Genomic DNA, 20,994 nt, shown 5'->3' with positions numbered 1-20,994 from the left:
ACCTCAGGATAGTGGGGGTTTTCCCAGGGGAAAGAAAAAGGATTTCAGTCAGAGAAGGGGGCATGCAGGGTGATTCAAAAGTGTCAGTAACATTCTTTTCCTAAAGATGAGCGATGGGTACTTGAGTGTATATTTTATCACTAACTTTTAAGCCATATGTTAGTCTTTGAAAGCTACAACATATTTCCTTAAAATAGTTGTTTTAGTAGCAGACAGTGTGATACAGTGCTCAGTTAGATCCTGAGGCCTGGGGACAGAGTTCCCATCCTGGAGTGTCCCAGAAACCTGAAAGCAGGCTGGGAGGTGGGGCCCGCCCACTGCTCTGGCTCACTGCTGGCCTCTCCCCTAGATCCTGAAGCAGAACAACACCAGGCTCGAGAGCCGGACCCAGCTGGTCACCATGTGCCACATGGGTCCCAAAGTCTTCATGAACTGCGCTGGCTTCCTCAAGATTGACACAGCCTCCCTGGGGGACAGGTGATGCTCACTGCCTGGGTGAACCGGGAGGACTCCCCTTGGACTGTGCTTTGTGGGTTCAGGGGATTAGGGCTGCCAGAGGGCCACCAAGCATTTTAAGTTAGGAAATGTTTGAAAGCGAAGGTGAAGAACCTTTATTCAATCAAGAGCCTCTGACCTATGGAAAAGATCGGTTCAATTATGTGAAGCTTTTTTATGAGAAACAAAAAGAACCAACTTAGTGTATAAATTAAGGACAGAAAACATAACTTGGTTCAGTAAACACAAACTTGTTCTGTTATCACAGTATGTCATGGCTAGATGAGGGTGGAAATAACACAGGGAATGGAAAAGGAGTGTGGGGGTACGAGGAGGCAAGGAAGGGGGAAAGAGACTCAGTATGTTTGGAGATGATGTTATTGAGAGAAAGTTCTATTCACTTGGACTTTGGACTTCACTATTGACCTCTTCCTCTCCAGAAGTTATCAACTCAGTCTTTGGAGGATCTTTTCCACGGGCACATAGCTCCTCATTCAGTAATGGAAATCAGTGGGGAAATAGGCTTCCAGTTCTAAAACTTCATTTTCCACCCAGCTTTGCTGTAACACTCCACGAATAACATAGGGCCATGTGAGTGCACGGGCAAGACCAGCCTGGGAAGGCTTTATGGGGGAAAATAGCTCTCAGCAAATTCTCGAAGGTCTTTTTCCCCCTTCTTGCTTTATCTTATTATAAGACTTGTATAAGTTCATTATATAAAACTCAACATATAGAAATATTATGCAGAAAGTGGAAGTCCCCCATAATCCCACCCCCCAGAGATAATTACCATAACAATTAATGTATATTACAACTTCTGTAAATTTTATTTTTGCTATGCATTTACTAACTACCCATTTACTACAAAAATGGGATCATATGGTTCATAGTGTTTCGCAATGCATTTTTCACGTATCAACATATCGTGGCCATCTTTCCATGTCAGCACACATAGATCTACCTCATTCTTTTTACTGGCTGTATAGTGTTCCATTGTATAGAGGTATGCTAATTTATTTAACCAGTTCCCCATTGGTGGACATTTGGGCTGTTACTAGAATCTTCTTGTTATATATTTTGCCCCTTTTCTGCCTTTGCTTCAGCACTGACTCATATATTGAAGTCCTCGATGGTTCTCGAGTCCATCCTGAGACCTATGAGTGGGCCAGGAAGATGGCAGTGGATGCTCTGGAATACGATGAATCAGCTGAGGATGCCAATCCCGCAGGAGCCCTGGAAGAGATCTTGGAAAACCCAGAGCGACTCAAGGACCTGGACCTGGATGCCTTTGCAGAAGAACTGGAAAGGCAGGTGGGTGACAATGTAGAAAGCAGAGCATAAAAACCATTCCAAGTGGCCTAGTTGGGAGGAGACTCAGGCAGCAAGTATCCCGAGAAACCCCCAATACTATTAGTGTGGGAAACTTGATCTTCTCTTCTCCCCACACTGCTGGGTTTCTCAAGGAAGTTGTCAGTCTGCTTGTTAAAGAGCCAAGCCAGTCTCAGAGACTACTACAGTCATTACGGGGGGCGAGAGGGAGCTTGGAGGGGGTCAGTAGCAGTTTCCTTCTAGACCCTCTTCCTCCTTTCCAGCGGTGCAGCTGCGCATTTGTCTATTTTATACGTTGGGGTTCCATGAAGCATTTTTATTATAGAACAGTGTCCCATGACTAAGAAGTTTGAAAACCTTTAGTTAACATTGAGGGAAAAGAAGAAGAGAGAAGCCCTGACAGGAGCCACCTGGCCTACTCCTTTCATTGAAAGGCTCGGGGCTCAGGTTGGAGAATAGTTACAAGGCTCCTCTTAATGGACTTCTTCCCCAGGGCTATGGTGACAAGCATATCACCTTGTACGACATCCGGGCAGAGCTGAGCTGTCGGTATAAGGACCTCCGGACAGCCTACCGCTCTCCAAACACAGAGGAGATCTTCAATATGTTAACCAAAGAAACACCAGAGACCTTCTACATTGGTAAATTCTGGGTCTGCTTTTTAGTTGGAGGAGGAGAGTTAGGGGTGGGGAGGATGCACTTACTGTATACATTCAAACCAAGCCACAATTCCAGCAGGACAAGGCAGGTCTGTACTGTACCCGGGGAGCTTTGAAGATTATAGAACTCTGGGCTAGAAGTCAAAACTGAGTTCAAGGTCACGTTACATTATAACCTGCTGCGGGATCTTCATGAAATCACTTTTATAGGCCTCATTTTCCCCTGTCAGCAAATCAGGGGAAGATATCCCTTTTCAAAGATGTGAGGGAAGTGAATGCAGATGCTTTAAGAGATGTTCTGTCACTAAAAGGTTGGTGGGAAGGAGTCGCCTGTGTAGTTCTCTTAGCGTGCTCCCCATTTTCTTCTTCCCTGCCCTCTTCTCCTCTCCCCTTTCTCCAGGGAAGCTCATCATCTGCAATGTCACTGGCATTGCCCACAGGCGTCCACAGGGTGAGAGCTATGACCAGGCAATCCGAAATGATGAGACAGGGCTATGGCAGTGCCCCTTCTGTCAGCAGGACAATTTCCCAGAACTAAGCGAGGTATGTGCTTCAGTGTTGCCATGGTGACTGAATTTCCTTGAGTGAATGGTCTCTGTGCCCTCAAAAAGAGTGGGGAATGGGGGTATTTAGGTCATGCTTTACCAAATACATACACAAAGAAGGGAGAGGACTAGAGCACATTCAGGCCTAACATGAAGTCCCTCCGTGTGCTAGTCAGAAATAATCTGTGTGCTTTCTTCAATTCTGGCTCAGTCCTTACTTAATCTTATTTCCCATTCTCTGGGGATCTAGTTCAACCAGATTAAAGACATGTATTTTTTGCCTGCAGGGTAGGCACAGTGTCACTATGCTAGTTAGAAGATATCTGTAGGCTCCCTTCAGTTTTTTTCATAATCCACACACATTTTTTATTTTTCCCCCATTCTTCTAGGTACCGTCTAACTTTCTCATGGTCAAAACTCATTAAGGCCATCCTGAAAGCTTTTTCTGGGTCTTTAAACGTTGGACAGATTATAAAATACAGTTTCTCAACTTTACCCAGTAAAAAGCTGGTGGGATTTGTCCAGGATATACAGAAAGCCTAGGGCCACCTGGTTCATTGAAATGAGTTCTGAGAAAACTGACATCAATGTTTCTTTTGCCCATTAGGTCAGAACAAAATGGGAGGGAGGAGCCTCTGTTGCAGCTAGAGGGACATGTAGATTAAATTAACATGAAAGATTGATCTGATGGCCAGTAGTGCCAAACATGAGCTGTGAGTCAAAGAACACTGGGGATGTACCAGGTCAGTGTGGGTGGGTAGCTGAGTCATTGTGTCTTCAGGCATGATACCAGGTGTCAATGGTAAAATCAGTTACAACATGCCTGGCAGCTCTTTTCTGAATGTGTAATCTCTGGAATCTGAATGATCAAGCTCTTCTACTGATGCCCTCTTTAGGTCTGGAACCACTTTGACAGCGGTTCATGCCCAGGCCAGGCCATCGGGGTCAAAACACGGCTAGACAATGGTGTAACCGGCTTCATCCCCACCAAATTCCTCAGTGACAAAGTGGTAAAGCGACCAGAGGAACGAGTGAAGGTAGATGAATGACTGGGTTAAGACATCCATTTTCAGCTGTCTAAATTGAGCTCTCTTAACATTGGGCTGGCCCCACCAGAAGTTAGGCTCTGTTCCCAGTGGCTGCTGGTGGGGAGAGTTTCAGGAGGATTTATAACTAGTGTAAAGAAGCCAGGGCAAGAAGCATCTGAACGCTTTTGTTCACTGTTTGTGAAATTTCATCAAGTTGCCAGCCCTTTGGGAGAGGGCTCTGTCTTCCTGTGGGGGAAGTTGTGGTTTAGTCCAGCGGGCAGGAAGCAGGCGTCAGCATTACATGCTGGGAGACACAAAGGCTAAGCTCCCTTTCTGTTCTAGTCTTCTGCCATTAATTATGTATGTACACACTGGGTACCAGTACCTAACATTTACATATGTTGTCTCTAATCTCATCACCTGACAGGAAAGAAAATATTACATGATACCTTCTTTTTTCAAAGAAATTCAAGTGCCTATTCCAGGATCAACCAGTTAGTTTATGACATGGCTGATACCAAATTTGCCAAATTCTCTGGTTCTAAGTGTCGTGACCCCCTGAGAACTGCAGACTTAGGAAGGTTGGGAAAAGATTCCTAATGAAGGAAGCCAGGGAGATTTTCAGAGGGAGAGCTCTGCAGAGTGACTGGCTTTTGCCTCTGTGTAGCGAGACTGGTTCATGTCAAAGCTAAAGTACAGAAAACAGCTATTGTTTTGCTTCCCCTCCAAAAAAGGGCAGCCAGAGTTTGATCGCCTCCTCGGAGCAGTAACTAGGCAACTTTATGGGAGAAGGGAATAGTGCCAGTGACAGGAGAGGTCCCAGTAGACTCCAGTTGGTTTTTCTGCCTCGAGTGGGAGGCCTCAGGACAAGACAGCCCCGGCTTCATCCCCACCAAATTCCTCAGTGACAAAGTGGTAAAGCGACCAGAGGAACGAGTGAAGGTAGATGAATGACTGGGTTGAGTCTGCAGACCGGACTCAACCCTAGACTCCTCGTCTGCCCTTCAGTAGCTGGCTGGCTTCGGACAAGTCACTGCACCTTCCTGCCTGGATTTTGGTTTTCTCAAATGTAAAATAGGGCATCGGGCTAGATCGTCTTTGTCCCTTCCAGCTCAAATGTTCTGTGGATCTAGGTGGGAATGACTGTTCACTGCCGCATCATGAAAATTGACATCGAGAAGTTCAGCGCGGACCTGACCTGCCGCACCTCGGACCTCATGGACCGGAACAACGAGTGGAAGCTGCCCAAGGACACTTACTATGACTTCGATGCGGAAGCTGCGGACCACAAGCAGGAGGAGGACATGAAGCGGAAGCAGCAGCGGACCAGTGAGTGTGCCCGCCACCATGCCTGTGCGCCCCAAGTCTCGGCAGCCCTCCTACAGGGTGCACGAGCTGAGGGGGGTAGCCCCTGCTCAGCCTCATGCTGGCAGTGAGTGCTCGGCTTTGAGGTGCAGAGGCCCCGAGAGATCACGAAAGGGAGTGATTGGCAGGGCCAGAAACCAGGGTCTCCTTGGGTCAGATTTTCTCTGCTAATGCACTGGGACTCTTAAAGCCTCATTCTCTCAGCACCATAGGAACCCAGGTTAACACATCTTTCACGTCAGAGAATCCAGGCCTTGCGAGGATAAAAGAGTCTCAGAATTCAACAGTGGATCAGAAATTAAGCCATGGTTTGTCCCATTGCTGATGGTTCCCAGTGCCATCCCCTGATCTGTACTTCTTTCCTGCCCTCTTCAGCATATATCAAGCGAGTGATCGCACACCCATCCTTCCATAACATAAATTTCAAGCAAGCAGAAAAGATGATGGAGACCATGGACCAGGGTGATGTGATCATCCGACCAAGCAGCAAGGGCGAAAATCACCTGACAGTCACCTGGAAGGTCAGTGACGGCATCTACCAGCACGTGGATGTGAGGGAAGAGGGCAAGGAAAATGCCTTCAGCCTGGGAGCCACCCTGTGGATCAACAGTGAGGTGAGAATCAGCCCCGGCTCGCTTCCCATCCCCACTCCTGCTTCCAGAAAAAAGCCACTTCTGGCACTTTCACCTGCCATTAGTAACTTGTATGCATTGTATGTATTTTAGCTTCACAGCCCCAACCAGGAGCTTGGTTGTGAAATGAGGCATTTGATACTAATTTTGTATGTTTTGCTCCTTCCTTCTTTGTCCTCCAAATTTTGAAATAGACTACCTAAAGAGAGCCAGTGGAAGAAGAGAAAATATACATGCAGGCACATGTACTTGTTCGTGCACTCGCATACACACACACACACACGTCAAGTTTTTCTGTCCTGTTTTTAGTGAAGTGAAATTTTATGAAGCTCCCTATTGTTCCCAAGCACCAGGAGAGAATTAGAGTCATGATTTAAATAATGTTATGCTTTGTAAACTTTAAATCTGGGCACGACTCAAACAGATGGATAAATTGACGAGACTTTGCAATGGAATGAGGCTACAGCAGGGGAGGGAAGTCCATCCCCTCCCATGGGCTCTCTTCTGAGTGGATTTGATGAAGGGCCAGGAATCTCAGCTCTGGATATGACCCTTACCTTCCCACAGGAATTTGAAGACTTGGATGAGATTGTTGCCCGCTATGTCCAGCCCATGGCATCCTTTGCCCGGGACCTTCTGAACCACAAATATTATCAGGACTGCAGCGGTGGGGACCGTAAGGTGAGCCCAGGGCCCCGCAAGGGATGACCCCTCCCAGTCACTTAAGAATGTATGGTTTCCCTTCAGTGTAGGGGTCGCTCAGCTGGTGAAGGAGGTGTACATCATGTATGCGCCAGACATTGTGTACCAAGCATGCTGCTATCCCAACCTCTCCCCCTCATTCTACCCCCAGAAATTAGAGGAGCTGCTCATCAAAACTAAGAAGGAGAAGCCCACCTTCATCCCTTATTTCATCTGTGCCTGCAAGGAACTGCCCGGCAAGTTCCTACTGGGATACCAGCCCCGGGGTAAACCCAGGTGAGCACTGGTGCTGAGAAGGTGCTGCCGCTGGGGTCCACAGACAGGCTAGCAGGGGAGTTAGAGGCCCCAGAGCAGTGTTCTCTCTGGTTCTGCTGGACTGCCTTTCTCCTTTTATGTTTAGAATAGAGGCAGAGATGGAGGCGGGGAAAGGATGAGTTAGAGGCAAAAGGCAAAGATTCAGTAAGAAATGCTCTTTCCTCAGCCCTGTGAAAAGGAGTTCCCTTTGCCTCTTCTCCCCCTCCCAAGGACTGATGGAAATCATCAGATACTCGCTCCACCTGACTGGCAAAGATGGGGGCCAGCACAGTGGTCTCTCCTTTTCACTCTGCTTCACCCTGGCTTGGGCTTTCAGCACATGGTAGCTGACTGTTGCTCTATCTAGTCTGATAACTTGAGCCCTCGTGGAAGGGGTGGGTCAGGACAGCATCTCTTCTTCCTACCGTTGACCTGCTCTGCTCCCGTTCGTATGACTCACAGGCTGGTCTTCCTAGGTGTTCCTTTGTCTGGGGCCCTCTAGTGCTCACCCTGAGTCGGATCAAGTCGTCTCCTTAGGCCTGCTTGCTTGGTGTCTGTTCCCCAGACTGGTAACCGTACCAGCCTCCTCTGTACCCCGTCCTCTCTTTGGCCCTTGGCCAAGGCCTGTACGCGTCTGCTCTGATCCCTGTACTGCCTGCACGTGATGCATAGCGTAGACGATGTTAGTAAAGGGCTCAGTGGCCAGATGACACGCTCTAGGCTCTAGACCCTGCACCAACCCTCTTGGGCCCATCTGGAATATCGTGCTTTTTTCTGAGAAGCCTGTTCTCATTCACCAACATGCTTCCAGAGGGTGGCAGCCAGGGCTCTGTGGAGGTTGGTAACTGTCCCACGAGGAACAGTTGAGCAAACGGGACCTTTAACCGGGAGCAAAAGCAACACGGTAGCTTCCCGTGGAAAGCGGCACAGACTCTTTGTGTTGCAGAAGGAACAACACTCAAGTAGAAGATTTAGGAAGCAGGTTTCAGCTTAATATAAAGGAGAACTTTGCCGTGCTTAGCATTGTCGGTTGACAGCTGTCCTTTACTGAGCACGGCTGTATTTTAGGTGGTGTGAGATAAGTGCTTTACATGCACTGAATCGTTTCTTCTTCACGGCCCACCCTATAGGTTTAAATACTGTTATCCTCATTTTACAAATGACGCTGGGATTCAGGTTTAGTAACTTTGGACAGTCGTACAGGTGATGAGTAGCAGAGCCAAAACTGGAACTAGAACTGGGTCTGAACGCAGAGCTAGTCCTCCTATCCATGCTGTGCTCTGCAGAGGCAGACCGACCACCCGCAGAGGCGCTTCCAGATTCCGGCTCATGGCGAGTGTGTTTAACTTCCCGGGGGGCCCCTTCCAACCCTGACACTGTGTGACCTGAGGCTCACCCTCACCTGCAGGGTGCTGCCATCAGACTGCAGCCCAGGATGGTGGCCCAGCCCCCAGCAAGCCGTCGCCCGGCAGCCTGTACAGAGCACACCAGGGGCTGCTGACTCCTGGCTTTGACTATGCTCTGCAGTCCTCGCTTCCCCAGCGTGCGGCCTCCTTCCACAGGGTCAGGGACTGGCTCTTTCATCTCTCCTTTCCCCCAGCACCCCGTGTGGCTACTGCATATGGTGGAGCTCTGTTCTGGCCGCTCTCTCACAGCTGGCCCCAAGTGGTGTCTGATGCATGTTTCCTTCCAAAATCCCAGGATAGAATATGTAACGGTGACTCCAGAAGGATTCCGGTACAGGGGCCAAATCTTCCCAACTGTGAATGGACTTTTCAGATGGTTTAAGGATCATTACCAGGATCCTGTGCCGGGTGAGTTCTACTCTCTCTGACTTCTCGGGTGTGGTTGGAGGGAAACCTGGGCTCTGAATCAAGGTAATCACTGGCCTGTGGGAGGGGGTGAGGCATAGGCTGTCACTGCAGCTCTCTCTCCTACTCCAGCCTCCTAGCATCAGGAAGGTCCTCCGACCACTTTGCCTGTGTAGCTTCATTTTTTTCTCAGTACTTCCTGCAGCTCCCTAAAGGATGAAAACAAAAACATAACTGACTTGGGCTGTTTCCTGTAGGCATCACCCCCAGTAGCAGTAGCAGGACCCGGACACCTGCTTCAATCAATGCTACGCCAGCTAACATTAACCTTGCAGGCAAGGAGCTTGTGCCTGGGACTGGGGGTCGGGTCAGAGGGATGAAACTGGAAGGCCTTCCGCCTCTAACGTGCCCGTCCCCCGCCTGTGTGTGCTTGCAGATCTGACACGGGCCGTGAATGCTCTGCCCCAGAACATGACTTCGCAGATGTTCAGTGCCATTGCTGCTGTGACAGGCCAAGGACAGAATCCCAGTGCCACCCCAGCCCAGTGGGCCTCCAGCCAGTATGGCTATGGTGGCAGTGGAGGGGGCAGCAGCGCTTACCATGTACGTGCCTTGGAGGGGAAGCTCTCGTGGAGGGTGGGAAAGAGTAAAATGGAACAGTCATCCTTTACCAACCCATAACCATATACTGGCCTCTGGCGGTGCCCACACCTATATATGCATAGATGAGCCTTAGGAATTGTCTCCAACAGATGCTTCTTTTCTCAGGCCCATTTGAGGGGAAAAGGAATAAGATGTAAGGCCTGACCTTTCCACAGAGGCCTTTGGGATTTTTGGAACCCTTAAGCTACTAGAAACCTGAGGAGGTCAGGCCTGGTAGGCCCCCTTGTTGTACCTGGTCCCATCCCATTGGCCTACCTCTGCTGCTCAGAATCATACGCTGCTCAGGAGAGGGTCAGCTAGAAAGCCCTGTGCTGAGCCTGAATTTTCAGCTTGCCAGTAATTTACAGGAAGACCAAATAGGCCCCAAACCCATCCCCATTTAACTATTCACCCTTCTCCAGGTGTTCCCAACGCCCGCGCAGCAGCCAGTGGCCACCCCTCTAATGACCCCCAGCTACTCCTACACGACCCCGAGCCAGCCCATCACCACCCCACAGTACCACCAGCTACAGGCCAGTACCACCCCGCAGTCTGCCCAGGCCCAGCCCCAGCCCTCGTCCAGCTCTCGGCAACGGCAGCAGCAGCCAAAGTAAGTATATGGATGGTGGCGTGGAGCTCTTAGTAGGGGCAGGGGCTGTCAAGAGGCCAAGGGACTTAGCATAGGCAGGTGCTCTGGATCTTCTGAGAGCCGTGACCCAGGTGATATCCGCACGAGGACTGCTTTCTGGGAGAAGAGAACTGTGGGAGGTGGCCACGGCTGTTGCCCCTGGGTCTGAGGGCCATTTCTGCAAGGGCCCTCTGTTCACCAGTGATTGGTGGGAAGGCTTTCTTCTAATGAGCCCCTGAAGAGTCCCGATCTCAAAGGCCCCTTCTCCCTTCCAGGTCCAACAGCCACGCAGCCATCGACTGGGGGAAGATGGCAGAGCAGTGGCTGCAGGAAAAGGAGGCAGAGCGGCGGAAACAGAAGCAGCGACTTACACCTCGGCCCTCCCCCAGCCCTATGATCGAAAGCACCCCTATGTCCATTGCTGGCGATGCCACCCCTCTCTTGGATGAGATGGATCGGTAGGGGACCCGCGCCTAGGACTCTGGTTACCTCTGAGGCTGGGGGAGGCCTGCCTCACTCCCTGCCCCTCTTTTTCCATAAAGTGGCACGAATTGACTTTCTGTTTGGTGGTCAGCCTGTATGAGTGACAGGCTGGAAGGCCATGCGAACTTGAGCTCAGTGTACACTAGTCGACAGTTCTCCCACTCCAGGCACTCACCAACCACCTGTCCTGGGACCAAGCTGGGAGAAGAGTGTGGCAGGGAGGAAGAAGAGGAAGATGAGAATGAGAGTAGAACAGTTTTGTATTCTACTCCCTACAAGCCATTTTGAGCTTCTGCCCTCACCTGACTCTGGGTTGTGACCGGGCACCGAGCTCAGCACATGAGTCCCCCCTGCTCTTGTGGGGAGACGGATGCTATTTATTCAGTTTGGGGCAGGAAGGAGAGGAGGGGAAGTGTTTCTGACCCTGACGCCAACAGCTTGGGTGGCTATCGAAGCAGGCTTGCAGGGGACATACGGTCGCAGTGCTAACCTGCCCAGCCCCTGCCTGGCCACCCTCACCCACCGCCACTGCTTCCTGCCTGTCATTTGAATAAACAGTGTTTTTACAGAGCACTTGGTAAAGCCTCTCTCCCAACTCTCTGGCTCTTGAGGGGTGGCTTTTAACGCAGTGTTTGGAGCTCTGAGAGCGTCCCTGACTCCCTCTGCCAGGCCGTCAGAGAGGCAGTGACTCAGAGAAGCCGGCAGCTTCTTCATCGGATGGCCTGGGGTCACGTGCCTGCTCCACTTCCCAGTCCTGTGACCTTGAGCGCTCTTCTGTTTCTGAGCCAGCTTATCTGTAAAACGGAGGTGGTGACACCTGCTTCGTCAGGGCATCTGTGAGGACTGAGAATGACGTGCTTAACCCAATGCCTGGGACCTCAGAAGGTCTCAGTGAATGTTAGCGGCTATTATTGTTCCACTCACATACAGCCCCCCTACCCACTGTGCCTGACATAGACAGTGCCCAGCTTACAGTGAGTCAGCTTACGAGTTTGACTTTATGATGGTACGAAAGCGATCCACATTCGGTAGAAACCGTACTTCGCATTTTGGATTTTGCTCTTTCCCGGGGCTGGCGATACGCGCTACATGACTCTCGTGATGCCGGGCGGCAGCAGCAGAGAGCCCAGTCGGCCACGTGATCCCCAGGCCTGGGCACGGTGACCAGCCACCAACACTGCAAAGTGTGTTGTTCACCGTGTTAGGTGCTTTTCCCCAGCTGGAGGCTAGTGTGGGTGTTCTGAGCACGGGTACGGTCGGCTCGGCTAAGCCGTCCTGTTCAGGTGTATTAAATGCTTTTTCAGCTTAAGGATATTTCCAACCTGTGACGTAAATCCATCGTGTGTAAGTCAAGGAGCCCCTGTAGACTTTGGCACATTTGAGGCCACAGGTAAATCTGGGTTTGTTAGCTTGAGCCCCTGCTCCTCTCTCGCTCCCCCTTTTACCACTGGTACCTTAGTCTCTACCGCTACACGAGTCAAATGCGTCTGGCCCCGAATGGGCCCCACGCTCACCTGTTCCCTCATACATACTGGCCCTGGAAAAAGGAGCTGGGCTATTATAGGGAAGGCGCCTCCCCTGGCCTTCGTCCTTTCCCCCAGCCCCCCTGCCTCTTTTATTCTGACTCCTGAGCTCCCTGTGTGTCTTCACAAGGGTTTTGTCTCAGCTCTGAGTTGGTGCTGGGAAAGAGAGGCTTTCCCACTCCCTTTTCTCTGCTTGGGGCTCAGCAGAGAAGTCAAAAAAGGCCACTGCTGCCCAAACTTCCCTTCCTTGCTTTTCTTCATTCAAGATCTCTTTGGCTGTTTGTTGGCAGGAGTTGTGGGTTGGAGGGGCTGGCCTTCTGCTGGGAACTCAGTTCAGTTCCCTTTAGCACAGAAGTTCTAGAAGGACCTAGCAGCACCCTCCCCAGGGCCACTTAGAGGAGGGAAAGACCAGACACAGTGGCAGCGTGGGTTGAAAGGTTCCTTTTATTAGAAGTGTCACTGCAGACAGTCCCACTGTCCCTGAGTGGATTTCACACAGATCAGTCTCCCAGCAGATGGGAAGCCGCCTTCCCACCCCTCCCACATGTGCTCTTCTGTCCTGGGCCTAGAATGTTCAGGAGAAACTGGTTGTGCTCCTTCCCTGCCCTCCCACCTACCTTCTCATGGACTTCCTCTTGAAAGATTGATTACCCTTCAGAAACCCCTGCAGCCCCCTAGCCCCTTTGCTCCCGCCATGTCCAGAGCCCACTCCCTCCCCCCAGAAGTGGCATGGGTGGAGGGGGAGAGAACAGCAGCAGGGGGTCAGCTACAGGCTTGATGGTATTTATTCTTCACCTGTTGCCCTGGCCTCAACTGAGGTTAGGGTTTGATGCTGGGGGAGATTTCCTCTTGTTGACCTTGACGGGAGAGGCCTTTGGCCCAGGCTTCTTGGCCGGGCCTGTGTTCTCTCTCTTCCTGGGCGATGAAGACTCCACGATATCCTCACTGGAGAGTTCTTCTGGCCTGGGGTCATTGTAACTGTCCTCACTCTCCAGGTCCTCCCGGCTGTCTGGACTGGACTCTGACATCCTGGCCAACTCCCTTGGGCTTATTGATCTGCTCAAGTCTGGAGGTGAAGAATCTGATTTAATTGGGCTTTTCTTCTTCGTCAACTTGCCCTTCTTGACTTTTTTCTTCAGCTTTGTCTTCTCGTCTGTGTCCTCCTCCTTGTCTTTCTCTTTTTCCTTTTTCTTCTTGACCTTCTTAAGAACCTTGCTGCCCTGGGACTTCCCTGTGGGGCTCTCAGAGCGCCAGATGGTGATGGGAGCCGCTGAGTCAGGGGTGGCCATGACTGGACCCGTGCCTATGCCTGCGTCGGTGGGGGTGGTGGGCCCCACCTGGGTTGGGATGGGAGGCTTGCTTGCTTCCTCCTCCTCCTCCTCTTCCTCTTCTTCATTTAGGTCATCTGCCCCACACTTATGGTGGATGGGATGGTGGATCACTGCCACAGAAAGAGGCCTGTAGCTTTTGCACCTGGGAGGGAAGACAGGGAAAGAGAAAGTTGACAGTGGGGGCTGGTGCCCCCTCGGGCCCCCCATCAGTCTGCCAGCACTCACCAGCCATACCAGAACCGTTCCACATACTCTTCCTCTGGGATGAGCTCAAAGCAAGGGGTCTGGATGATGTTGAAACAGGCTGAGCCCACATCTCGGGAGCAGGTTGGGCCTACATCTCGGGAGCCGCTGCTATTTGTCTTCTCTAAGCACTCCTTCACCCTGCCACACAGGGGACTCAGCCTGGCTCCCACACCTCCACGGCTCCCCAGGGGCCCAGAGCCAGAAGCCTGAGGGACAGTGTTTTCACTGGGCTCAGCCCAGGCTGCCAAAAGACCTCCTCCCCATTGCTCTTAGAGCAGAGCCAGGTTGGTTTACAAAGCGGAGGCTGGGCTGGCAGTGTCAGGTCAAAGCTAAAGGAAGGAACTGCAGTGCAAGTTTGGACCTGGCTCTGCCCAGAAGTCTGGGCTGTGGGTCCCCGAGGTGGAGAGCCCTTACCTAGAATCACAGTCGCAGTGGCTGACAGAGTGCAGGTGCAGGTTGTGGTGGCCACAGTCAGAGGTGAAGGGGCGGAGGATGTGCCCAGTGCACTGCTGGTGTTTCCAACAGCACCTGTCAGTGTCCTTGAATTCACCTGAGGGGTAGGAGTCTAGGTCACACGGGCAGCAGCGCCTGTGTGGGTCTCCCCTCCCACAGCTCAGTCTAAAGGCTTCATCAAATTCACCTGCCACCGCCCTGCCAAGCTGTTTCTACTTCATAGTAGTATCGAGCCCACTAGTAACCTGGGTCTCAGCACTCCACGTGCCCCACTCCACTGCATGCATCTGCCTACCCCCTGCAGACTCGCAGGAAATTGTCTCACCAGGGTCCTCACCGAGTCCCCCTTGCTGTCCCGTAACACCTGCCCCTTCCCCACCCCTGCCTTCCATGGGAGCCTGCCCTCCCGGGCCCTCCACTGACTCCTGCTTCACCCAGCTGCTCAGAGTTGTCAGGGTGCCTGGCTAGGGGAAGGCCCTCTTGCCCTGTCACGGCGGAGTGCCACTTCAGAGTCCCCAGCAATTAGAGCCAGCAGCAACAACATCGTCCCTTCCTATGCCTGCACAGACCCAGGAGGCTTTCGTCGACCCTTCAGCCTCCGAAGCCACTCGGGTGCCAAGGCCTGCCATAGCACGGTGGCTCGTGCATGGAGGAGAGTGAAGGCCTAACCAACACACGTCATGCTCCTCGGCTTCTCCTGACTCTGCTCCTTCCCTTTTCTCTCTTCTCCAACCCCCTTCTCTCTTTGGACACCTGTCTCACTTTTCTCCCCTTTCCCACGCTCACTCTTTATTCTTCCCCTGCTCTTTACTCAAGTTCCCATTACCCATCCATTCTCTTTCCCCAGTCCTTAGAGCCACACACTTGAACCCACCTCCAGGTTGCGCCCTTCCACCCCTTGTAGGCAGCACAGATACCATGTTCCCTTTCCCAGAGCACAGGGGAGAAGCTGCTGGGGTGAGAATGTGGGATTAGGGGAAAGCTCTGGAGAAAGGCCCCCACCTCTTTTGCTCAGCTGAATGCAAGTCCTGGACATACACTGGAGTCTCCCAGCCTCTGCCTGCGCTGCCACACCTCTGACCCTGCCGAAGGCTCCAGTCTACTTCTGGCTCTCCCCTCTGGCCACCCACTAAAAGGTATGCCCATGAAGTGACTCCATGTGCCCAAGGTTTCACACACCAGGGCAGAAAGGACAAGGCACCTTCCTGCAGGTCCCCCCTAGACTGGCGGCACCCACCTCGGGAGGAAGAAGTGGGCGAGCACCAGTGACTTCCATGGCAGCCTGGCATGGGCTTACTCCCTCCAAAGAGGCCAAGAGGGTTACACCTTTGCCCACCCCTACGAGGGGTGGAACTGGGGCAAGATCTCATATAACCCAGGTTGGGGGTATGTTAACCCAAGTGGCTTTAAAGTACTTGAGAGATGAGTAAATAGCAGCTTGGTCTGAGCCTTGCCCCACCTTGCCCCTCCCTTCCCTTCCCCTACTAGGCTGTGAGGGTCCCAGGTTCCCCCATACACCCCTGACCCATTTGGTGGCCTCCCTTTCTGCTTCCTCTCCTCATGCCCTTTCTTCATAAGGCATTTGAGGCAAAACCTTAAGTCAAAGTCAGACAGGCCTGAATCCAAGTCTTGGCTCTGTCACTTACTAGCTGGGTGACCCAGGGCCAGTTACTTTACTTTTCTGAGTCTTCATTTCCTTGTCCACCAAATGAGGATGGTGGTAATACTTATTTTTCAGGGTTGGGAGGACTCAGCTCCCATGTCAAAGATATTTGTGCATCTAAGGTACTATACAAAGGAAAGGAGTGACTGTGACCTCCAGAAAGGGACCCTCTTTGACATGAGTAGGGGATGGGGTGGGGGTGGGGCAGCTGGGTAACCCCTTCAGGACCAAACACACCATCCTGCCTACCGCCAAGGTATCAGCTTTCCCAAGTGAGGTGTGGTGGGGACCCCTCGACCCACCTTCAGAGGAGACAGTAGATGATGCATCAGTGCTAGACGCCACACACAGATGTCCTCTTTGCCAGCTGGGTAACCTGTTTATATCTGAGAGAGTACAGAGAGGTGGCAGCAGCACCCCATCGGGAGCTGAGCAGCTCCACATGTCAAGCCCCAGCTGCATCCTAGAAATGCAGTTTAAAAAAAAAACGGTCCCTGCTCGCAAGGGGCTGGGAGAGGGATGCAGGCAAGGTATGTGGAATAGTTCATGACAGTGGTACGATGCAGACACTGATAGGGAAGGAAGTAGTGGGGAGAAGGCCTGTGGGAGCAGAGAACCGGGACACCTGAGACGGTGCAGGGTACGATGGATTAGGAAAGACCTTGGAAGAAGCATAATAGGAGCTGAAGCGGGAGGCATCCTTTCCCTCACTTCTGCACCAACCTGAGGACCGAGTCACCATGCCTGCCTGCCCCCTTATCTCTGACCAAGGCGACTGCAGTAGCCTCCCTGCCTCCTGTCTCACTACCCTCATCCAGTGCTCACAATGCAGCCAAACTGAGTTTTCTAGAATGTCAACTGTTCCACCATGTTCCTCCTCTTTAATAGTGTTCTACTGCCTTTAAGGATGAGGTGCAAACTCCTTATGACATAACTGTCTCCCCCCTCCCCACAGGACCTGGTTCCTTCCTCAGTTATCACTTCTTCCTACCCATTCATCCCTCCTCCCACCCCTCCCTTCTCTATTCCTTCTCCTGCTTCCATTCCTGCTCCTGCTCATCTTTGAACAATGCTATCCAAGTAGAATTGGTCCCACATATCTTGTACCCCTTTACCCTGCCATGGTACTTCATGTGTTTATAGCAACTTTAGAACAAGGTCCATATTTCATCTGCCTCTGTATCTTCGGATCCTGGGACACGGAAAATACTCAGTAAATGTTGGGTGATTGAATAAATACATGAGTACAATAGAATAAACCCTATTGGAGCCACAAAGAAGCTATGGCAGTGGAGATTCTGTCCAGAGTTCAAATCTGGGGATTTTCCTAGGGAAAGAGAATGGACCCAGGATGAGCATTTTCCCAATGGCAGGCACTGGGCTGGGCTTTTAAAATGTGTCTTTGATTCTAAATGCTCGCCACAGCCCATTCTAAGGCTGGGGACACAGATTCAGAATAAGTTGACTTGTCCAAAGACACAAGTTAATAGATGGCAGAGATAAGATTCAAACCCAGTATTCCTGTCTCTTTAGCCTGTGCTCTTTCAGCCCTCTCCACTTGGGGTTCCTTTCCAAAACCTGTCCCGCCAGCTGTCACTCCTATTACACCTGCTCAACTCTAACAGAGCCAATCCTCATCCTCTGGTTTCACCCAGTCCTGACTCCACAGCTTCCCTTATCCAGCCTGGACTTAAGGTCAGGCCAGAGGGCCCTGAGCCAGGCTCAGGATTCAAACTGCTTTGTCTGACTCCACTTTCTTTGCTCTCTTCAGAGTCACCATGAAAAAGGCGTATATGTAGGGTCCACCAAGTTCCCCCAAGCCCCCAGGAAGCGCTGACAATCATCTGCCAAGGGAAGGGACTTAGTACCTTTCCTCAGATCTGAGAAAGGCAATCTGCTCTCTAGTTTCATAGGAGAGAGAGCTCCGACTGAAGCAGCAGTCCAGAGCTCTTGCAGCAGAAATGATTGAGGTTGGACACGGGGGCACTTCATAATGAATGTGAAAGATGATAGCTTGAAAGGAATAGGGAGGCTTGTGGTCTCTCTGCGTAGGGCATTAACCCGGGCGCTGGGGCCTAACTCAAAACTCACAGGTGATGCTCATTTGTTCAGAATCCTCCCAGTCCTGCGGGCTGAGGCGCTCCCCCCGCCCTCAGAGCACAGACGATAGGGTTCCAGGTTGGACACCAGAGTAACTGAATGGGGGTGGGGAGGGAAGGAGGGAAAGAGGGAGAAACCAAGAAAGGGAGGGAGGGTATAGGAGGGAGCAAGGCAGGGGCGGAGTGCACCTGTCTCCTTGGAAATGCCGCCCCGGCCCCGCCCACATCTGTGTGCGATTGTGATGTCACACGTGGAACCTCCAGACTCCTTTCTGCCTTCTGAGTCAATGGACCCGCCCGCCCCAGCCCCAGCCCCAGCCAAGGATGAATGCTGGAACACTGGCTCCAGCCAGGCCCCGCACTTCTTGGGAGACGGCCCGGATTCCCGGCTGCGGCACAGAGTTGCCTTCCAGCCTTACAAACAGAAGTTGCAGCTCTGGCTCGAGCTAGATTGGCTCGAGCTAGATTGCGTCGGCTATTCTCCAGGTACTCAGGATCTCTACGTGAGCCAGCCCCCAGGCTCCAAGTCGGCCCCAGCCCAGCGCTTGGCCCCGCCTCCTTCGTCAGGCCCGCGTGTTCTGCACCTTCCTCGGGTCCTCAAGCCCGCCCCCGGTGCCTGGCCGCTGCTGGACGCCCTCCCCTAATCTCGTGCCCGCCTTCTCCTTACCCCTGCTGCTCTCATCCCAGGTGGTGTCCTCGTCCTCAGTCTTTTCCTTTGTCCACCTTTCAACCGTCATTGTCGTCCTGACCCACATTGCTCAGCCCCGTTCTTTCCCTCGACAAGACTCTACCTCGCAGAAGTCCGACCCTGGACCTGAGCTTGGCGGAGCCAGACGGAAACCCTACTCTCAGCCCTTCGCCCCGGTCCGCCTCATGTTTGCGCAACCCTCCCACCCACCTCCCCCGCCCTCGCTCTAGGCTGTTCTGTCTACTCAGCTCAAGTCTAAGCTTCAGCCGCGCTCTACACCCGAAGCCCCCCAGCTCCTTCCAGGCGCCTCCCCTTTATCTCTTAGCTCTTATCTCTTAAACTTTCGGCCGCTCAGGCCCAGCCCTCAGTCCCGTCCCTAGTTCCTCTGCAGACCCACGCCCAGCTTTTAGTCCTACCCACCAGACTTTAGCCCCGCCCCAGCTCTTCTTAGCCCCGCCCCATCTATTCTCTTAACATCACACGTCCGGCCACTCTGGACCCCTCCCAGTCCTTCCGAATCTTGTCGAAGCCGTTAGCTCCGGCTTCCAATCTGCGCTTGAACCTCTCCTGCCAGCTTGGGGAGCAACCGCCTCCAACCTCCACCCCACCATCCGCGCTCTTCCCGGCTTCCTCCTGCCCTGGCGGGAGGCCAGGCTCACTCGTTCTCTCTCCGCCTGCAGGCTCCTCGGATAAGGACTTGATTTCGGCTCTAAGCCCCACTGTGGCATCACCCTCAGAACCCCTTATCGGTGTTAGCTCCTAGCCCCCATGGGGAACCCTCACCCAGACAAATACTGCCCAATAAAGATGCCAACACAGAACCAGGGTCTTGTTCACTCTTTCCCAAATACAGTTATTGTAACAGTTAAGGTTTTTGAGCTCTTCCAATGTGTGTGAGTGCTTTATTTTATTTGTTATGTAACCTCATGGGTCTCCACAGGCGGGGAGCAGAATCAACTGCATTCATAGTAACCTACTATACACACCCTTAAATATAGCACACACACCGCATATACAGTGCACAGGCAGCGCACATAAAAAATCTCACCTCACAACACACATGCACGCGCCGCTCACAGACACTACCCAGAACACAGAACCATACCTCTGCTCTCGACACTTTATGCAACACAAACACAGCAGTCCTGGGTGCAGGCTTCACACATGCGCGCACGCTCGTGCGTGCCATAGGCTTTGTGCAAAGCAAGGGGTGAGGTGTGCAGTCCTGTGAGGGAATGGAGATGGACCAAACAATTCCAGGAGAGTGTGAAAAAATATTAGAGCTGCTTCCCCAACACTCCACACATCATGCCCCTCAATTTCTCTAGGCAGCAGCCCCCAAAGTCAGGTTGTGCCTCAAAGGATGGAAAAGAAAGGATGGTATTTAAAAGTTTTCTCCAGTCATCAAAAGAGATGACTGCTCTGCGTGATGCCAACCTTCACTTTCCTCCAGACCCAGCAACCTGAGTTACTATAGGGCTACTTGCCCAGACCCTCCGGCTCTTGGAACAGCATTGGAAGGGAAGCCAGGAGAGGGGGTAGTGTGCAGAAAAGCCAGCCCTTCCAAAGTAGCTGGCTGAAAATGGAACCAGGCATAGAAGGGACAGAGCACTTGCTGACTGGCAGCCAGGATCTGTGTTCTGATTTTGACCCTCCATGGTCTCCCAGAATGACACCAGGCCACATGTCCCTCCATTGTTGGTCCAGATGTCTAAGAGACGTACTTTCAGCCCATCTCTAGCTCTGGGTCAGATGTCAACAGTGAGTTAGGTTCTTGGTCACTCTTCCTGCAAATAATTATAACAGTTAAGGTTTTTGAGCTCTTCCCATGTGTGTGCTTTATCTTATTTCATCCACACAAACTCATCAGTATTATTAGCCCCATTTTACAGACGAGGAAATTGAGGCACAGAGGATAAGTTCTTTACCTAAATGTCCCAGGATGGACCTCAAGGATTTAAATGCAGGTGCTCTTCAGGGCATGTCTTCTTTTTTTTTTTTTTTTTTCAAAGAGAGCAAAATATACATCTTATTTTTTTTATTAAACTTAGTTATTTAATCATGTTTTCAAATGTAAACAGATACCACTCATAATTTTGTTTATATCATTAATATACTTAGGTGTTAGCACATATTTCGAATAAGAGCCCAGCCCCGACCCACCCTGGGCCTTCTGTTCAACCCAAGAAGTATCCAAAACTCAATCACTTCTCACTGTGAAGTGTATTTTAAAGGCAAGGCAGGAGTAGGGTAAAAAAAAAAGAAAAAGAAGAGTGGCCGGTTAGCTCAGTTGGTTAGAGCATGGTGCTAATAACACCAAGTTTGCCAATTCGATCCCCGTGCATGAGTCACTGTGAGCCACGCCCTCCTTAAAAAAA

The 20,994-nt window shown here is 51.7% G+C and overlaps 2 protein-coding genes across 16 annotated transcripts in view; one reads left to right on the top strand and one right to left on the bottom strand.

Annotated features, from left to right (window-relative positions):
- Window positions 1–11,186, top strand: part of SUPT6H (SPT6 homolog, histone chaperone and transcription elongation factor) — a 29,527-nt gene extending 18,341 nt beyond the window's left edge. For all 8 annotated transcript variants that reach the window (XM_019731422.2, XM_019731423.2, XM_019731426.2 and 5 more), the window contains 14 exons: window positions 350–477; window positions 1,599–1,806; window positions 2,318–2,465; window positions 2,884–3,026; window positions 3,925–4,065; window positions 5,190–5,385; window positions 5,797–6,035; window positions 6,621–6,734; window positions 6,907–7,031; window positions 8,751–8,863; window positions 9,118–9,195; window positions 9,297–9,463; window positions 9,925–10,112; window positions 10,406–11,186. In XM_019731422.2, coding sequence (XP_019586981.1) covers window positions 350–477; window positions 1,599–1,806; window positions 2,318–2,465; window positions 2,884–3,026; window positions 3,925–4,065; window positions 5,190–5,385; window positions 5,797–6,035; window positions 6,621–6,734; window positions 6,907–7,031; window positions 8,751–8,863; window positions 9,118–9,195; window positions 9,297–9,463; window positions 9,925–10,112; window positions 10,406–10,592 — 2,175 coding nt within the window. In that variant the 3' untranslated portion in view covers window positions 10,593–11,186. The remainder of the gene's footprint in view (window positions 1–349; window positions 478–1,598; window positions 1,807–2,317; window positions 2,466–2,883; window positions 3,027–3,924; window positions 4,066–5,189; window positions 5,386–5,796; window positions 6,036–6,620; window positions 6,735–6,906; window positions 7,032–8,750; window positions 8,864–9,117; window positions 9,196–9,296; window positions 9,464–9,924; window positions 10,113–10,405) is intronic.
- Window positions 11,187–12,558: 1,372 nt separating this feature from the next.
- On the bottom strand, window positions 12,559–18,994 carry PROCA1 (protein interacting with cyclin A1). Of its 8 annotated transcripts, none has more exons than XM_074319933.1 (7): window positions 18,596–18,994; window positions 17,921–18,024; window positions 16,132–16,215; window positions 15,041–15,118; window positions 14,128–14,263; window positions 13,693–13,851; window positions 12,559–13,609 (listed from the first exon to the last, which is right to left on the bottom strand). In XM_074319933.1, exons 2-7 carry the CDS (start codon window positions 17,931–17,933, stop codon window positions 12,946–12,948), a joined length of 1,134 nt encoding a protein of 377 aa, XP_074176034.1. In that variant the 5' UTR covers window positions 17,934–18,024; window positions 18,596–18,994; the 3' UTR covers window positions 12,559–12,945. The 8 variants fall into 8 exon arrangements, with proteins under 8 accessions (XP_074176034.1, XP_074176036.1, XP_019586995.1 ...); XM_074319935.1 differs by having other exon boundaries at window positions 15,041–15,115; XM_019731436.2 differs by lacking the exon at window positions 15,041–15,118.
- Between the last annotated feature and the right edge of the window lie 2,000 nt (window positions 18,995–20,994).

This window comes from Rhinolophus sinicus, linkage group LG15, assembly GCF_036562045.2.
Source record: "Rhinolophus sinicus isolate RSC01 linkage group LG15, ASM3656204v1, whole genome shotgun sequence".
Taxonomy (NCBI): domain Eukaryota; kingdom Metazoa; phylum Chordata; class Mammalia; order Chiroptera; family Rhinolophidae; genus Rhinolophus; species Rhinolophus sinicus.
The sequence above is the reverse complement of the archived record's forward strand: the minus strand, read 5'-3'. Positions and strand labels throughout refer to the sequence as shown.